General features: G+C 26.1%; 2 protein-coding genes across 7 annotated transcripts; both read right to left on the reverse strand.

Annotated features, from left to right (window-relative positions):
* Positions 1 to 2,770: 2,770 nt before the first annotated feature.
* LOC105251538 (WD repeat-containing protein 46) lies at positions 2,771 to 5,254 on the reverse strand. Its single transcript, XM_025411872.1, has 6 exons — positions 5,092 to 5,254; positions 4,049 to 4,770; positions 3,644 to 3,960; positions 3,236 to 3,560; positions 3,027 to 3,140; positions 2,771 to 2,922 (listed from the first exon to the last, which is right to left on the reverse strand). The coding sequence occupies exons 1-6, from the start codon at positions 5,102 to 5,104 to the stop codon at positions 2,794 to 2,796; spliced, it is 1,620 nt and encodes a 539-aa protein (XP_025267657.1). The 5' UTR covers positions 5,105 to 5,254; the 3' UTR covers positions 2,771 to 2,793.
* A 3,902-nt stretch (positions 5,255 to 9,156) lies between these two features.
* Trab (transformer homolog B) lies at positions 9,157 to 16,280 on the reverse strand. Of its 6 annotated transcripts, none has more exons than XM_025411855.1 (9): positions 16,249 to 16,280; positions 14,945 to 15,320; positions 14,409 to 14,654; positions 13,644 to 13,828; positions 10,767 to 10,874; positions 10,330 to 10,429; positions 9,704 to 10,073; positions 9,429 to 9,597; positions 9,157 to 9,348 (listed from the first exon to the last, which is right to left on the reverse strand). In XM_025411855.1, the coding sequence occupies exons 2-9, from the start codon at positions 15,286 to 15,288 to the stop codon at positions 9,332 to 9,334; spliced, it is 1,539 nt and encodes a 512-aa protein (XP_025267640.1). In that variant the 5' UTR covers positions 15,289 to 15,320; positions 16,249 to 16,280; the 3' UTR covers positions 9,157 to 9,331. The 6 variants fall into 6 exon arrangements, with proteins under 6 accessions (XP_025267640.1, XP_025267641.1, XP_025267636.1 ...); XM_025411856.1 differs by lacking the exon at positions 16,249 to 16,280 and adding an exon at positions 16,229 to 16,247; XM_025411851.1 differs by lacking the exon at positions 16,249 to 16,280 and adding an exon at positions 15,948 to 16,074.
* Between the last annotated feature and the right edge of the window lie 263 nt (positions 16,281 to 16,543).

The following is a 16,543-nucleotide window of genomic DNA, read 5'->3' on the forward strand; positions in this document are numbered from 1 at the left end:
CTCCTAAACTACGCCAGCTATAAAAAAATGTTTCAGACAAAAGTTGTATGGCTTAAAGGGGAACATAAGGTGATGTGATTGGTTTGACATTGAAAAGTCACCTGAAGGTTACGTGAAGATCACATCCAACTTTTTAAATGGGACATCCTATATGCTTTTGCATATTTTTTTAGTTCATCTCGAGAGCTTTCCGAAATACTATAATTAAGTTAGTTTTCATTAAGTAGTTTTCGAGTTATGAGGCTTGAAATCATTTCTTAATTTTACATAAGTCGTAAAATATCTAGTAAAATATTCATTTTTCGATTATCTTATCTTAATATTTTTATACTTAATACTTTTATCTTAATACTTTTACGTAACAAAATAATAAGAAGAATCAAATGGTGTAAAGAAAACATACAGTTGTTTAAGAAAAAATATGGAATTGTTAATTGCAAATTACATATTTTTTTCCTCGGAACAATTATATGTTTTCTTTTCACCAATTGATTCCTCTTATTATTTTGTACACAAAAGTATTAAGATAAGTTAAACAAAAAATGAATATTTTACTAGATATTTTACGATTTATGTTAAAGTATTTTTATAAGTTTTTATTTTCACTTAGCGCAATTTTTTTGATATCATTATTTTTGTAGGATATACAATACAGTAGTTTTTTTACAGTTAATAATACACTATTTTGCAAATACGTATACTGTTTTTTACGCGAACTTAGCATCTTTTTTTACCTTTTTTTTAAAAGGGTAATTTTTTAGGGATATATATGTACGTACAATTAATACGATCAAAAGTGACTAAGAAGATTAGAATGTTGGATAATATGAGAACGTCTAAAATGTTTAAAAAAGTTGATAAAAATTATATGTGATTTGATAGACTAATTTTTAAGTTATTATTGATAATAGTTAAAATAATTCGGCAGATAATAAATGTTTACAACTTTTTATCATATTATAATTATCAAACTCGATAAAACATATTTGTAAATTACTATAAACATTGGTTATTGTGTTCCAAAATTCAATGTCAGTGCTAAAAATCTATAGTACACGTGTGTGTGTGTGTGTGTGTGTGTGTGTGTGTGTGTGTGTGTGTGTGTGTGTGTGTGTGTGGTGTGTGTGTGTGTGTGTGTGTGTGTGTGTGTGTAATGTAAACTAGATTTTTAGCACCGGCAATGAATTTTGGAACTTAGCCATTGTAACTGTACGTGATAGAGTAATATGAAAAAAAGTAGTAAAGGAATATATTAATATATAAATAAAAATATGTCAAACTATATTTTTTCTTATATTGAAATTATAAAGAATTTTTTCTTCTTTTCACAAATGAAATGTGTGTTTTAATAGAACATAAAACTGAAATAATTTTAGAAAATTGTCATTGTAAAAATGGAGTGTAAACAAAAAATTATTTTAATATTTCCAGAAAAAGAAATAGGAAATGAACCATACCAATAATGAGATTGATGAATTTCATGTTCTGAGTTTCAATCTTATTTTTTTTTAGTCCAAGTCATTTGGTAAGCTAACGTATCAGCTATTGTTAAACGCATCGCGTTTCGTACATGTTTATGTGGAGTTATACCTCCTATTGTCCGAATCATTCTTTGCTGTAAAAAATATAAAATATGCTTGTGTTGCAATTTATTATTATTATCTTGGTAGTATCGATAATTTTTAAATATATTCTTTACTACTATATTTACCACTACTAAACTGGGACATTTATAAATAAAAATCACAAAAAGTTAGTAATCAGCATTTCTTTAGAAATTATTTTTATATTAGATTCTTCTATTTTAGATTTTTGTACGTTTTGGTACCAAATTTTTTCAAAGCAATATTCTTATATTATGACATAAAATTCTAATTGATTTTTAAAATAATATTTTAATAATAGATTCTTTAATGAATTTGATATCATATTTTACTTCGAAAAAAATCGCAAGGATTCATTATTAGTTGATTATTATTTCCCATATAACATGCATATCCAAAAGATGTCCAGAAAGTATCCAGATGATATCTTTGGGCGATTAGACATCTTCAGGATGTCCTGTTAATGTCTTTTGGACATAGGATGTTATAAGGTTGTTGTCTTTTTTTATTGATACTGATATTACTGAATAATATTAACAATTCATTATTTAATAAAAAAGCGAATTTATAAGAAATATATGTCATCAAAATTAAAAACAATTATTTTGTATAGATTTTTTATTACATGTTTTAAGTCAATAATTCACTATTCTTCATAAGTTAAACTATTGCTTATAATAAAATATAATTTGAGACATTAATTTCGAATAACAAGCTTTCCAACAAACGATAAGTTTTAAAATTAAATGATCTTATAAATTATAAGAATTATCAGACTTTTAACTTGCTCTATTTGGATAAACTACAAAAATCAATTGTCGACTATGCGATATATTATACATAACTTTCTTCATACATAATATTGATTAATATAAATCTTATTCATTTTAATGTTAAGATAAATATAAAATTAAATTGCTCATGAAAAACTTATCACAGAATATCTACATACATAAATAAACATATTCTCATACAATTTCAATTTTGGCATGTCATTTAAGTACCAGATTCGACAAATCAATAACCAATAATCTAATTTTAAAAAATAGAAATGATGGGATTGTACAGTAAATTAACTATAAAAATAACTTCAAAAATTTAATTGGGCATCAAATAATAATATATTCCATATATTATAAAGTATAAAAGTATATACAAGAGATTTATATATAATTATTATTATATTTCATCAAATTCTATCAGAATTTATTTTATTTTTCGGAAGAAATCTGTTTAATACGCCATAATCTTTGTTTTGATTTTCGGTCTTTTTCGGTGTCACTTTCTTATATGTTTCGCGGAATGTTTCAATCATTTCCTGAAAAATAATAACAATTTATTATTGATATATATTATATGTTGTATTATATTATTGATATATATTAAATCGAAATTAATTCAAAATATATGAAAATCTCTTACCCGACGGCTTAAATCTTTTAGTATTTTTTTAGTTTTTATTACTTTCGCAGTGCCGCCTTTCCCTTTAGCTTTCGTCCGTCGGGGTTCAAAGTTTATTGATTTCGGTTTAATATACTGAAAAGAAAATTAATTGTTAAAATAGAATAACAATAGCATAATCATAAGATTATAAAATAATCTGATTATAAATTATTTTTGACCCCATTTACCAAAAGTTTTTTCTTTGATTCCATTTTCTCCTTATAAGTAGGTACATCAACTTCGAGTATTTCAGTCGAATCAAGGGTAATTAATTCTGGTTGTATCTTTTCCAAAAGTGCTTTTACTTCCGCCTCTCGTCTTTGATGTTTAGTTTGGAATGGATTAATCTCATGTGCATCATAATTTGCTTCTGCACTTCCTGGCACTAGGAGCGACGAAAATTCATTTGCTGTAGAAATTCCTAACACATCTTCATATGGACAAAATTTCACACAGCCTACATTGCGAGCAGTTTTATGTCGCAAATATGGTTTAAAATCACCGGATGTTTCCCTGACAAATAAATTTGAACAATAATACTGACACTAATCATGGCTTCTTGATTATATTAAATATTCATTTTATTAGCTAATTACCTGAAAACTTCTACAACATTGCCCATACTAAGTGCGAGCAAACCACGTTGACTATAAGACATACGATGAGCAGGAGAACAAAGATGCATGTGACTGACTGGCCCTGTCAACTGCCTAACATCCCATATCTTTACAGATTTGTCTACACAACTGGTTGCCATATAAGTCCCATGTGGGTGAATAGCACATGTCAATATTGATTGATGGTGACAAAGCATTTTTGCCAATGGTTTAGTAGAGTTTGGAGACCACATAGACACTATTCCTTTCGAATCACCCACACATAATACTGCATTACTTGGATTCTGTGTCATCACCTATCATAAATTAATAATCGCATAGATAAATATTTAAAATGTAATCATAAGTGTAATTTAAATTAACATAATTTTTCATGAAACTTACAGATATTCTGCCCAAATTTGAGTTGTAACGAGCGACGAGCTTGCCTATAGACACATCCAACCAAGCCATATGACCGTCTTTCGATCCACTGGCAAGCAAAAAATGATATGGCAAAAATTCTAATCTTGTTACACCATTCATTCTTTTCAAGCAATGCAATTCTATTCCTTGATTATCATATATATAAACCCAATCCTTTTGTGCTACGGCAAACATAGTTTCTAGATGTAGCCAAGTAACATCATGCACAGACTCCATTACATTTATTTCACAGGCCAGCTTTTTTGTCACCCAATCAAAAGCTGCTACATGACCTTGTTTTCCACCTAAAAGTAAATGTCTACCATTCCTGGTATATCTAAAGCAATATGGACCAAATTGTAAGTCTAATTTGAATTGTTTGGCTGCACTTGTTATATCCACATTGTCTGTAAGTTGCTTTTGCCGATATTCGGTAGTGGTTTCTCCCTCATCAGCTTCCAAGTAGCCATGCTCTTCTGTTAATAATAATTCTGCCCGAGCAGAAGCTTCTACCTGTTTCTCTATAATTTTCTCTTTTTGCTGCAATTTTTTCCTAACAACTTTATTTTTAATTACATTTCTTTTTCTTTTTAAATCAAGTCCAGGACCTTTAGAATATTTTGCTAATACTTGTTTATCAATTGGTGCCTTTCCAAGGAATTTTTTATCAATTAGCTTTTTTCCTCGATAATTTTTATTAGCTAAAAATAGAATAAACATATAATTTAATTCAGGAATTTATAATTAGCTTAATTTTATATTTATGATTAATTTTAGTATTATAAATCACATTTAAATTTTTCAGAATTATTTATAGAACAAATAATCATCTATCATCTATCTGAATATTAAGTATTTCAAATAATATAAAAAAAGTTGGTATTTTATAAGTTTGTTATATATTATTTTATTATAATATGCACGTGACTTAACCTAACATAATTTATAATTTATATGTATCATTTATAATGTCAAAAATGGAAGAAATATGTAACTGAAACTAAATTTCAATGTTCACCTACCTGATTTCTTCATTATGATATTTATTTTTCTTTTCCTTCTTGTATTTGATAATAAGAAGTTTGTTTCTTAGCTCATAATGCTAATGGATATTTATTAATAGCGTTTTCGACTTGTCGAGTTCAGGCTGTGTTCCAAAATTCACTGCCAGTACTGAAAAACTATAGTGTACGCCACGTAAACTATAGATTTTCAGTAGTGACAGTGAATTTTGGAACGCAGCCTCAATCGCTCCGGGGTAGTTTTCTAGACGTTATTGACTAATCACAGTCATTCTTCTGAAGAATATATAGTTACATTCTCTAAAAGAATGGCTGTGATTGATCAATAACGTCTAGTTATCTACCCTGGGACGATTGAACTCGACAACCATGGACGTAAGAAATACTGGACAGAGCATAAAGTACTCTTTTAGACGAGGGGAGTGAAATCTGATGGGTAAGGGGTTTATTGTCGCGGCCATCTTAGATGCATCAGATTTAGCATCTATTTTCACGTCGCATGGACGTAAATCGAATAAAATATGAGAGATTCCGTGAAATCATCTATCATCTGATATCGCTGTGTTATTCCGAATCATTTTTGAATATTAAGAAATTCAAAAATATCACACTCCGTGAAATTAATATTCGTCGCCATCTTACATGCCTCATATTCCGTTACAGTAGACATTTCTTTCCCCTCACCCTTTGAGCTTCACCCCCGCAGCAATACACTCTGACCATTATTTCTTACGTCCATGTCGAAAACGCTATTGTCAAGTAATCTAGATCTTAAACCTCTCTTTGTAAAAAATTAATGCTGTTTAGGAAGAAACTTTTTTGCGCACAAGCAACATAATGGCAGTGAAATCCCAAGATGTATATGCAAATAAACGCAAAAATCTTAATATTTTAAAAATTGTATTTTAAATTTAATATAGACAATAACACATATTATAAATCTAAAACAAATGTTTATAATTATCTCAATATATTTTAATCTACATTTTCTTTTACTATAATCTTTAAGACATTTTCTTTTACTATAATCTTTAAGACTTTTTCCACGAGAAAACTTTTAATCAGCACCGCCTAAACTATAACATATTTTAATTTTAGTTAATTTGAAGCCACTTTTTTCACATAAAATGTGCGGAATCTTTTATACTATATATATTAATAAATCATAATGTACACGCACCTTCTATTCACAATTTATAACAAACGTGGTCATTAAAATTCTTTTAGCGATTAAATTAATACTAATACAGTATGTACAGATTAATATATTATTTTTTTATAGGCCAATTTGAAATAGTAATAAACTCTAAAATATTGCAGATTTTTATTTTATTCTAGAGTACTTTTTCTTCTTGGATATCTATTCCATTAAAAACACAGAAAGTACTACGATTTAAATGCCACTCTGGAACAATTATTTTCCTGTAAACTGAAATTTTCTTCCCTTGTGTGGTATTGATCTCATATTACATAATTATATGTATATAGCTATGTGAATTAGATGCAAGAAAATGAATAAAAGGTACAATATGTTACACTTATTTTTCCAAATATCCCATTAGAAATAATTGAATCTATACAAACTATATTATGTAATCTACACAAAATGTTCAGAAACGAAGAAAAATATTAAAATATATCACATAATTACATTTTAATTATTTGAACTCTATCAAGAGATAGCACATTTTCTCTTTTTCAAACTTTTTTTTACTCCTTAATTTCTAATTTTTATTCTAATGACATATGTGAAAATTAAATGTTATTGTATAATTTGTTTTTCATTGATTACCACATAGAAAATGTGAAAATAGTCAATTATTGAATCATTGGACATTTAAATGCTTTACATGTCGAAGAATTACATTTTTTTTATTTGTAAAGAGAGGAATAAAGAAATAAACAAATATGCCCCCAAAACATACTTTCTTTAAGAATCCATTTTATACTGTTTACAGAAAATTAATACATATAATTTTAATTAATATAATATAAATCAAAATATATATAAAGACAACTCTATAGATGCTTCTAGATTGTTATATAGAAAAGATTTTAGATTTATATTTAATATACATATCTAAATTAAGATTAAAATATATTACAAATATATTTTAATCTTAATTTAGATATTACAAATATATGTATATATATATACATATAAATATATGTAATATATTAAAAATATATTACAAATATATTATATAAAAGAACAAATATATAATAGCCACATAAAATAGAACAAAGATGTAATAATATAAAATGTATCCAGATATTTTATATTATTCCTATTATTTGTTAGATTCTTTTATGAAATCAAAATCCTCATATTAAATCAATAATAATGCTGAAAGTTTATGAACATTTTCTTGAATAATAATAATCTCATATATAATGTTTGCAATGTTCAAGATAGCAATTCTTTATATCATTTACACATGATTTTAATTTTATTTTTTATTCTCTTTGTTTCTCTGAATTTTGCAAATCTACTCAGAAAAAATAGAAAAGGACACAATCTACATATGCTGTATGTCAATGGAATTATTTTAATTTTTTAAAATAATTATTTTAATTAAGTTCTCATCAAGAAAACATGATTAATAAGTGTTTGCTTTTTGATATATTACAATATATATATATATATTACTAATTATATATAATATATATATATATATATATATATATATATATATACAGGGTGAGGCATCTAAAACAGGCCACCTGAATAACTCCGTTGGTAAGCCGAATACAGAAAAATTGTTCAGACAAAAGTTGTATGGTTTCAAAGGAGACATATGATGGTGTCATTAGTTTAATCTTGAAGAGCCACTCGAAGGTCACGTGAAGGTCAGCTCCAACTTTTTAAATGGGACACCTTATATGCTTTTGCATATTCTTGTAGCTCATCTCAAGAGCTTTCCAAAACACTACAATTATATTAGTTTTCATTAAATATTTTCCAAGTTATGAGGCTTGAAATCATGTTTTAATTTTACATAAACCGTAAAATATCTTGTAAAATATTCATTTTTCGATTATTTTACCTTAATACTTTTATGTACAAAATAATGAGAAGAATCAATTGGTGTAAAGAAAACACATAATTGCTTCGAACAAAAAAATGTAATTTGCAATTAACAATTACATTTTTTTTGTTCGAAGCAATTATGTGTTTTCTTTACACCAATTGATTCTTCTCATTATTTTGTACATAAAAGTATTAAGGTAAAATAATCGAAAAATGAATATTTTACAAGATATTTTACGGTTTATGTAAAATTAAAAAATGATTTCAAGCCTCATAAATTGGAAAGTACTTAATGAAAACTAACTTAATTATAGTGTTTTGGAAAGCTCTTGAGATGAGCTACAAGAATATGCAAAAGCATATAGGGTGTCCCATTTAAAAAGTTGGAGCTGACCTTCGCGTGTCCTTCAGGTGGCTCTTCAAGATCAAACTAATGACACCATTTTATGTCCCCCTTGAAACCATACAACTTTTGTCTAAAACTTTTTTCAAAATAATCGACTCCAATCGAGATATTATCTTGTCTCAAGATAAATGCCCCACCCTGTATATATATATATATATGTATGTATATATATATATATATATATATATATATATATATATATGTAGATTTTGTTTTTGAAAATGCCCATTTTCAAAATAATTTTTTGTATTATTCAGTATTGATAGAATGGTTTGGTAGAACTTTGTAACAATGTAAAGATCTTCTATGTGTTTCTTGCTTCTTGTTTTCCCAGTTTTCAATCTTGAAATTATTACGATTAGTTGAATAATTTGTGATATTTCTTTTCACCACAATTCCATATTATTCAACATATAGAGTTGTCAAAATATAACGTCAAAATATAAACTATCCATATTATTCAACATATAGAGTTGTCAAAATATCAAACATCAAAATATAAAAATAACTTTTTTATGATGTGTAAGCTGTTTGAAAATATCCATTCTTAAATTTCTTGTATTACTTAATATTAATAGAAAATAATTTGATTGGAATTTAATAAATCGCTTTAATTATATTCAATAACTAACTATGACCTTTAAAATTTGTAAAGATTTTCTTGTTCTTTGTTCGCCCACTTTTATAATCTTGAAATTAATACGATTAGCTGAATAATTTGTGATATCTTTTTTCACCACAATTCCATATTATTCAACATATAAAGTTACAAAAAATAATAAGTATAAAGACTATAAAGATTTTTAAAACGGTCCATATCCTGCAAAATATCATATTATACATATATATGAAATATATATAATATACCTTATATTACATTTATATAATATCTATATTTACTTGGGTTTGGTGGTGGAGGTCGCAATCTGTACATATCCGGAGGAATAAACCATGGAGGGAATGGTCTAACCGGTGCCATTAGAGCAGAATGTCGGCCTCTTGCCATAGGAGGGACTTGTCCTCTAAATGGGACCATAGGGCTTACTACAATTGGACTTGGAGGAAGATTCTAGAAGTTGAAAAATGAACCAATTACAAGTCAAATTAAAGTATTATGGAGGTCTGTATAGAGACTCGTTAGATTGAAAATTAGACTATGGAATTATATAACTCACATAATAGATAGGCACGTGTATTGGTGACTCGACATAATGCGGTGCAACATCTTTTCGTTCTTTGGATTTGTCTCTATCTCTATCTCTGTCTGGCACGTGTATTGGTGGCTCGACATAATGCGGTGCAACATCTTTTCGTTCTCTAGATCTGTCTCTATCTCTATCTCTGTCTCTTCTTCGTTCTCTGGATTTGTCTCTATCTCTATCTCTGTCTCTTCTTCGTTCTCTGGATTTGTCTCTATCTCTATCTTTATCTCTTCTTCGTTTTCTGGATCTGTCACTATCTCTATTTCTGTCTTTTCTTTTACGAGAATGTTCACTCGATCTATCACGATATCTGTCGCAGTAAGATTTTTCTTCCATAAGTGATCTATAACACAATAGTAATAGAAATAATAATTATAATAAAATAAATAATGGCCACATATTTTTAAAGAAAATATTTGCACATTTCTCTTGCAAGTATAGTTCAATTAATCTAATAATATATTTAATGTTAAATATTTCTGTAAATGTTAATATTTTTGCAATAATAAAAATGTTAATGATGACGATCTTAGTATATTAATGATAACGAACTATAAAATTTGTTAATAAAAACAAATATCAATAATTTAATTCCATACCTGGTATGCGACTTAGGTGAAAACTGGTCGAAAGATAGATATTCAGAATCATACAATATAGATGACAATAATGAAGAAGTTTGCGATTTATCGGTTGAATCTGTAATATCATTAAAATACAAGAATTTTTCAAATATGTTACATATTAATATATCGAAGACTCAGAAAATGTTGAACACTAAAATCGATACACAACTATTATTTTGCTAAATTAAATAAAGATTTATAAATGAGATGTGCATCCAGTTTGGTCTGAGATTCTATACACAACATGTAACATACATCTCTGGTTTTTTTAAATATTTTTCTAGAGAATTTGGAATCTGAGAAAAGTTGCAATCGCAATTTTACAAATTTACTAATTTATAAAATCAATAACATTTTAAATTTAAATAACAATTGAAATAATGTAGCAAAATTATCTCTATAATGCGTACCTGACTGCTGCTCTCCATCTATAGCAGCCGTATGTCGCTCTTCTATTTCATTAATCTTAGTAGCTTTTTCTATTTCTTCTCTGTCGAATATTGGTTTAGATCCTTCTCCTATATAATTTATTACTATGCTTATAATATAATTTATAATATAATTATGCTTATGCTTTATAATATAATTTGAGTAAGCAAATATAAATCAGACAATAATTTCTGTCTTCTTTAACGTCTTCAAACGATGAATTCAATGATTATTGATATCTCCTTTTACTATTCAAATCTCACACACACCTACGCGTATGCGCGTAATATAAATTAAAATTTAAGTTCTATTATTATTGATAATTTTGTAATATTCTATTATTGATTTGTAGCATCAAGAATAATATTGCATATACTATTTATTTGCAAGTAATAGAAATATTAGCAATTTTTAAAGACAAATCTTCTCTACTATTTATTCTACTTTGTTAGATTTGCAACAAAATATTTTATAATCAAATTCAGTGAGGTAACTAAACAGGTAACTAAACATTTCTTGCAGTGTTTACAATATTATACATTATATTAATATAATATTTGTAATAGTACAACTTTCTGAAATATAAATATATAATTTTATATATATATATATATATATATATATATATATATATAATTTGATTAAATCACATATTAAAAATCACTTATTTCATACAAGTATTTCATGAAACAAAAACTTAAAATACAGTATTTTTTACAACTGTCCAATAATCAGCTTTGATTAAATTATTTTATAACTTGTTGTATATGCTGTTTACACTAGTTTGATTGAACAATGATGAAACAGATTGTAAAATCTTCAATGATGAGTAGTATTAATCTTCTAAATTGTTTTCCAGAAAATATTGCATTTTCGTTGATAAATCACAATGATATTATTTCTTAAATCAGGAAGTTATATTTGATGATACTTTGTAATTTATGCTCTAATAATTAATATCATTATGTACCATATTAAAAAAAATAATATTTTTGGAAAATTTATATTTGAACATTCTTGTTCTTTTAATTATTATTGCAATATTTTTTTTATTTCTCTAAGTATTAATCAATGAATCAAATTTCAACTGTTTATTAATTCTGTTAAGTTCTTGAAGTGAAGCCTGATAATTGAAAATACTATCTTTTAAAGTTAAATTATCTCATAGAGACATACATTATAATATTGTAATACTCTATAATCAAACTTATATTTTTAACAATGTATTTTGAAATTTGTTTTAATTAAGACAGTAATAAAATTTACTAAATAATACAAGATATCTATTCGAATGTTATAAAAAGATTTTCCAAAAATTATCTAATCTTTCAAATTATTTTGTTCAAAAATTCAATTTTTTTAAAAATTTGGATGCAACTTTCTAAAAATGCTCTTATTGTATTCATTTTTTAAATGCTTTCCATTCTATGAAAAAAAATGAAAAAGAGTCATTTAAGATTCAAAAGTTACATTTGAAAATGTATCGGAAATATCTGAATAATACTTTCGTAAGATAAACATTTTTAATCAGCATAACGTTTTTTATCTTTTTATTATTAAAAATTACAATGAAAAATATATACTGCATATTCTATATTCTTGAGAGGTGCGTATTTTATATTTTTGAAAGATCTTAAGATTTGAATATATAAATAAGGATATATATTTATAAAACATGTATATTTTAAATATATATAATTCATAACTTAATCAATCAATGGATTATCAATTATTTAGAATATAAGAGCAAAGTTCAAAGAATCAAATTATCTATAAAAACTTCCCTGAGTTCCAACAAAATTCCATAAGAATTCTCTAATTTTTTCAGATATAAAAAAATTTCTGAGAAAACCAAATTTTCCATAATTTTACAAGAAATAAACACCCTACAATACTATTTTCCAATACAATTTTTGGTTTAATTAGTTATAAATTCAAATAAAGTTAAAAAAATATATAGTTCATATATAGTTTTAATAAATATATTTACATAATATAAAAGAAAAAAATATTTAATTATATTAAAATGCAATTTATATGCATTATAAAAGAAAAAATCTAGAGAAATCTAATGAGATCTTCCAGATGAAGATTCTGTGCACATTCATTACATATAGACTCTACTGTAAATTATCTTCTATGAGTATATCATACAATTATTGCAAAAAATTAGAAAAAATTTATTTTTAAACATTATACAATTAATAGATTAATAAAAAAATATGTTTGATTGTATACATAAAACGAAAAATAAATATTAAATAGAATATTATTAAATAAAATTGATCATTCTTAAGAAAAGATATTTGCATTTTATATTTTTGCATTTATTTTCACACACATCAAACTGTAATTCAATATTATTTGAATACTTCATTACTATTATTTCTACTGTAATTTTGAAATTTAATAGTACTATGTAATTGATCAAATTGTTAAAAGATAGTCTAAAAATCACAATTATTATTTTTAAAAATGTTAATATATATATATATACATCAGCCTAATATTACTTTTGGAATCATCTTTATTTTTTTATATCATTTTTAGTTTTAAATCTCTATGAAAGTAGAAATCTATTTTTTCAAATGCTCTAAGAAACAAATTTTATCATCTTTATAGATATTTTCAAATTTTATAAGTATTGCTGCTTCAGAATTAATTATACTTCTTTGTACAATTTGTCATTTGTACATTGATGATAATTTTACAAAATTTGTTTTACGAAATATGTGAGAATTTATATTTGCAACTAATTATACCTTTTGTCTTTTTTTCTTTAAGTTGTAATACTAAATAACACACAAACAATTAAGTTTCTGCAAAGAATAAAGATTTAAAGAAATGCAACGTTTTACCTTCTCTTCTTTTGAGGATCACATCTTCAGCATTAATTATATTTCGTTGCAGATCGGGAATTGGATCATTTACAGGAATATTTCTGCTAATAATAACTTTAATTCGACGTAGATCCTTAGTATTAATTTGTATGCCCTCAAAACCTTTGAACAAAGGTATTGTCCCACTTGTAGATCCCTCTAATCTGAAAAAAATTTAATCGTAATGGATTAAATTAATGATAAAACTTTTTGTATTAAATTAAAATTTCCTCAAAAAAAGATCTTCAGGAAGACAATTTTACTTTTAAATATACTCTTGGAAATGCTGTTGTACATAATTTTAATTTTTTGTCCTACTTTGCCAATAAGATATTATGCATTTTTATATTTTTTAATATTGAAAATACTGTAACTGCTATTTGATTATTCTTTAAGATATTTGCTCTGTGTGTGTGTGTGTGCGTATATATATATATATATATATATATATATATATATATATATATATGACATGTGCATTAAATTAAAGAATCTAAAATTTATGAATAAGGTGATATGATGATAAACATTAATAGTTTATATATTTTTGTATAATGTAATTTCCTTTGTAAATTGTTTGATATATTATCTCTACTATTTTTATAAATTTTGTTTTATTTCTTTTAAAACATTCAGATATTTATAGATTTTTCTTTATAATTGTTTTTCTTTATAAAGTAAATGCTCAAACCAGTAGAAATGTATATACATGTATATACAGTCATATATATGTCTAAAACTTACTTTTCAAACAATGTACCAGATTTGGAAGCACTTGTCCAAGATCTTCCTCTATGTCGATATTGCGGAGACTTACTACTGCTTTTGCTTCGACTATGATGTACAGATTTTGGCTCAGCATATCCTAAAGCTTGTGCACGTTTTCTTTCATACTCTAAAATCTTTTGCTGTTTCAATTTTTCATATTGCCTTTCCCGTTTTTGTTTCCATTGCCACTCACGTCTACGCCTTAGTCTTTCCTCTTCGATCCTTGAACGTAGAATTGAATGAGAATCATGATCTTCATTACGAGCAGATCTTGTTAAATCAAATAATTTAAAATTTATAATGGAACAAAATTGATATGATTATAAGCATTAGTTTATATATTTTGTATTGTAATTTTCTTCATTTCATATTATCCATATTTTTATAAGTTTTTTAAATTTCTCTTAAAGATATTTACAAATATTTCTCTATAATCGCTTTACTTTATAAAGTATCAGTAAATACAGAAACCTCAAAAAATGTACACAGTTATATATATGTCTAAAGCTTACTTTTCAAACAGCATATCAGATTGAGCAACACGTGTCATAGATCTTCCTTTATGTTGGTCTTGTGAAGGAGATTTACTTCTGCTTTTACTTTGATTATGATTTAAAGATTTTGACTCAGCATACCCTAAAGCTTGTGCACATTGTGTTTCATACTCTAAAATCTTTTGCTGTTTCAATTTTTCATGTTGCCTTTCCCGTTCTTCATTCTGTTGCCACTCATGTCTACACTTTAGTATTTCCTCTTCGGTTCTTGAACGTAGATTTGAATGAGAATCATAATCTTCATTACGAGCAGATCTTGTTTCCTCTTGTCGTGGAACATTAGTTGGTCCTGTTGGATTCATTATGATGGAAATATGCAAAACAGAATCCTGTGCTAAAATCATAATAAATACAAATTTTGACTTTTATTTCCTAATACAATAAATATCTCTAAATATCTTCATTACAATTAGTAAGAGCATTGCAATAGATTAAATAAAACAAATTTGTACTTGAGCTCTTTTTTTGAAAATTAATTTTTATACTGAATATATATAATAATTAAGTCATATACATAATATATGCTATAATGAAAATGTATACATATATATATATATATATATATATATATATATATATATATATTGTGTGTAGATGTGTGCGTGTCGCGCGTCGTGTGTGTGTGTGTATAATACCGGATAATCATAAATCTGATACTTATATACAGTCACTGACCGTTATGAATACATATAATTTCTTTTATATTCTTAATAAATTGTTGAAATTTGTAAAAAAATTGATAAATTAAAGTGTACAACTTTGAGTATTTTTCTATTTCTAGATATATATATTTCTCAGGGTTGGGAAGTAACGCGTTACTTATAACGTCGTTAGTAACGAAAAATGTAATTTCGTTACATTTTTCAGTAACGAGTAACAAATTTAACAGTTACATTTATCACTACTTTTTGCAATTTCGGTGTAATTTTCATTCAAAGAAGAGTGTGAAATGCAAAATCACATGTACGTAAACGCGTCATTGGACAGATGTGAAAAAAAAAGTTTAGTGAAGATGTTCAGTGTCGGTGGATTTGTATTAACGCCACAAAGAGGGCAGCTAAATGATGACACAGTTGAACAGCAAATTCTTTTAAAAATTAATACAGAATTTCGATAAAATTTAGTAATGTTTTCATTTATTTTAAAATAAACCCTGTGATATTTAATAAACTTATATTTAAAAAATGTAACGAAATTGTAACGACGCGTTATTTTTAAGTAACGATAACGATAACTAGTTACTTTTGAAAATTGGTAACGACCTGTGGTAACAAGTAACGGTAACGAGTGTGGAACCGGGCCTGAGTGGTCAATTCCCGTAGTGTGATTATAGTTTACTAGACATCATTGATCAATCAATAGGGTACTTTCCGATTCGCGCATAAATGTATAATATGCGTTACATGAACTATACATTTTCTGTCATTTCATGCGCATCATGCGTGAATTGGAGGGTGAGATTCGATTGACCACATCGCCAATTGGCCAATTCAAAATAGGACTCTCCGATTGGTTAATCATTGCTGGTTACCCTAGGCACAGGTCGATATAATTGGC

Source organism: Camponotus floridanus, unplaced genomic scaffold (assembly GCF_003227725.1).
Source record: "Camponotus floridanus strain SB8 unplaced genomic scaffold, Cflo_v7.5 scaffold44, whole genome shotgun sequence".
Lineage (NCBI taxonomy): Eukaryota > Metazoa > Arthropoda > Insecta > Hymenoptera > Formicidae > Camponotus > Camponotus floridanus.

What these genes read in the sequence shown, in the direction of transcription:
- LOC105251538 (XM_025411872.1), bottom strand. An exon ending in AATGTTGTAGAAGTTTTCAG is followed by an intron (nt 3,561 to 3,643) that starts GTAATTAGCTAA and finishes TTTATTTGTCAG; the next exon opens with GGAAACATCCGGTGATTTTA. An exon ending in TAAAAGATTTAAGCCGTCGG is followed by an intron (nt 2,923 to 3,026) that starts GTAAGAGATTTT and finishes ATTATTTTTCAG; the next exon opens with GAAATGATTGAAACATTCCG.
- Trab (XM_025411851.1), bottom strand. An exon ending in TCTGATATGCTGTTTGAAAA is followed by an intron (nt 14,655 to 14,944) that starts GTAAGCTTTAGA and finishes TCTACGTTCAAG; the next exon opens with GATCGAAGAGGAAAGACTAA. An exon ending in TCACCTAAGTCGCATACCAG is followed by an intron (nt 10,074 to 10,329) that starts GTATGGAATTAA and finishes ATTGTGTTATAG; the next exon opens with ATCACTTATGGAAGAAAAAT.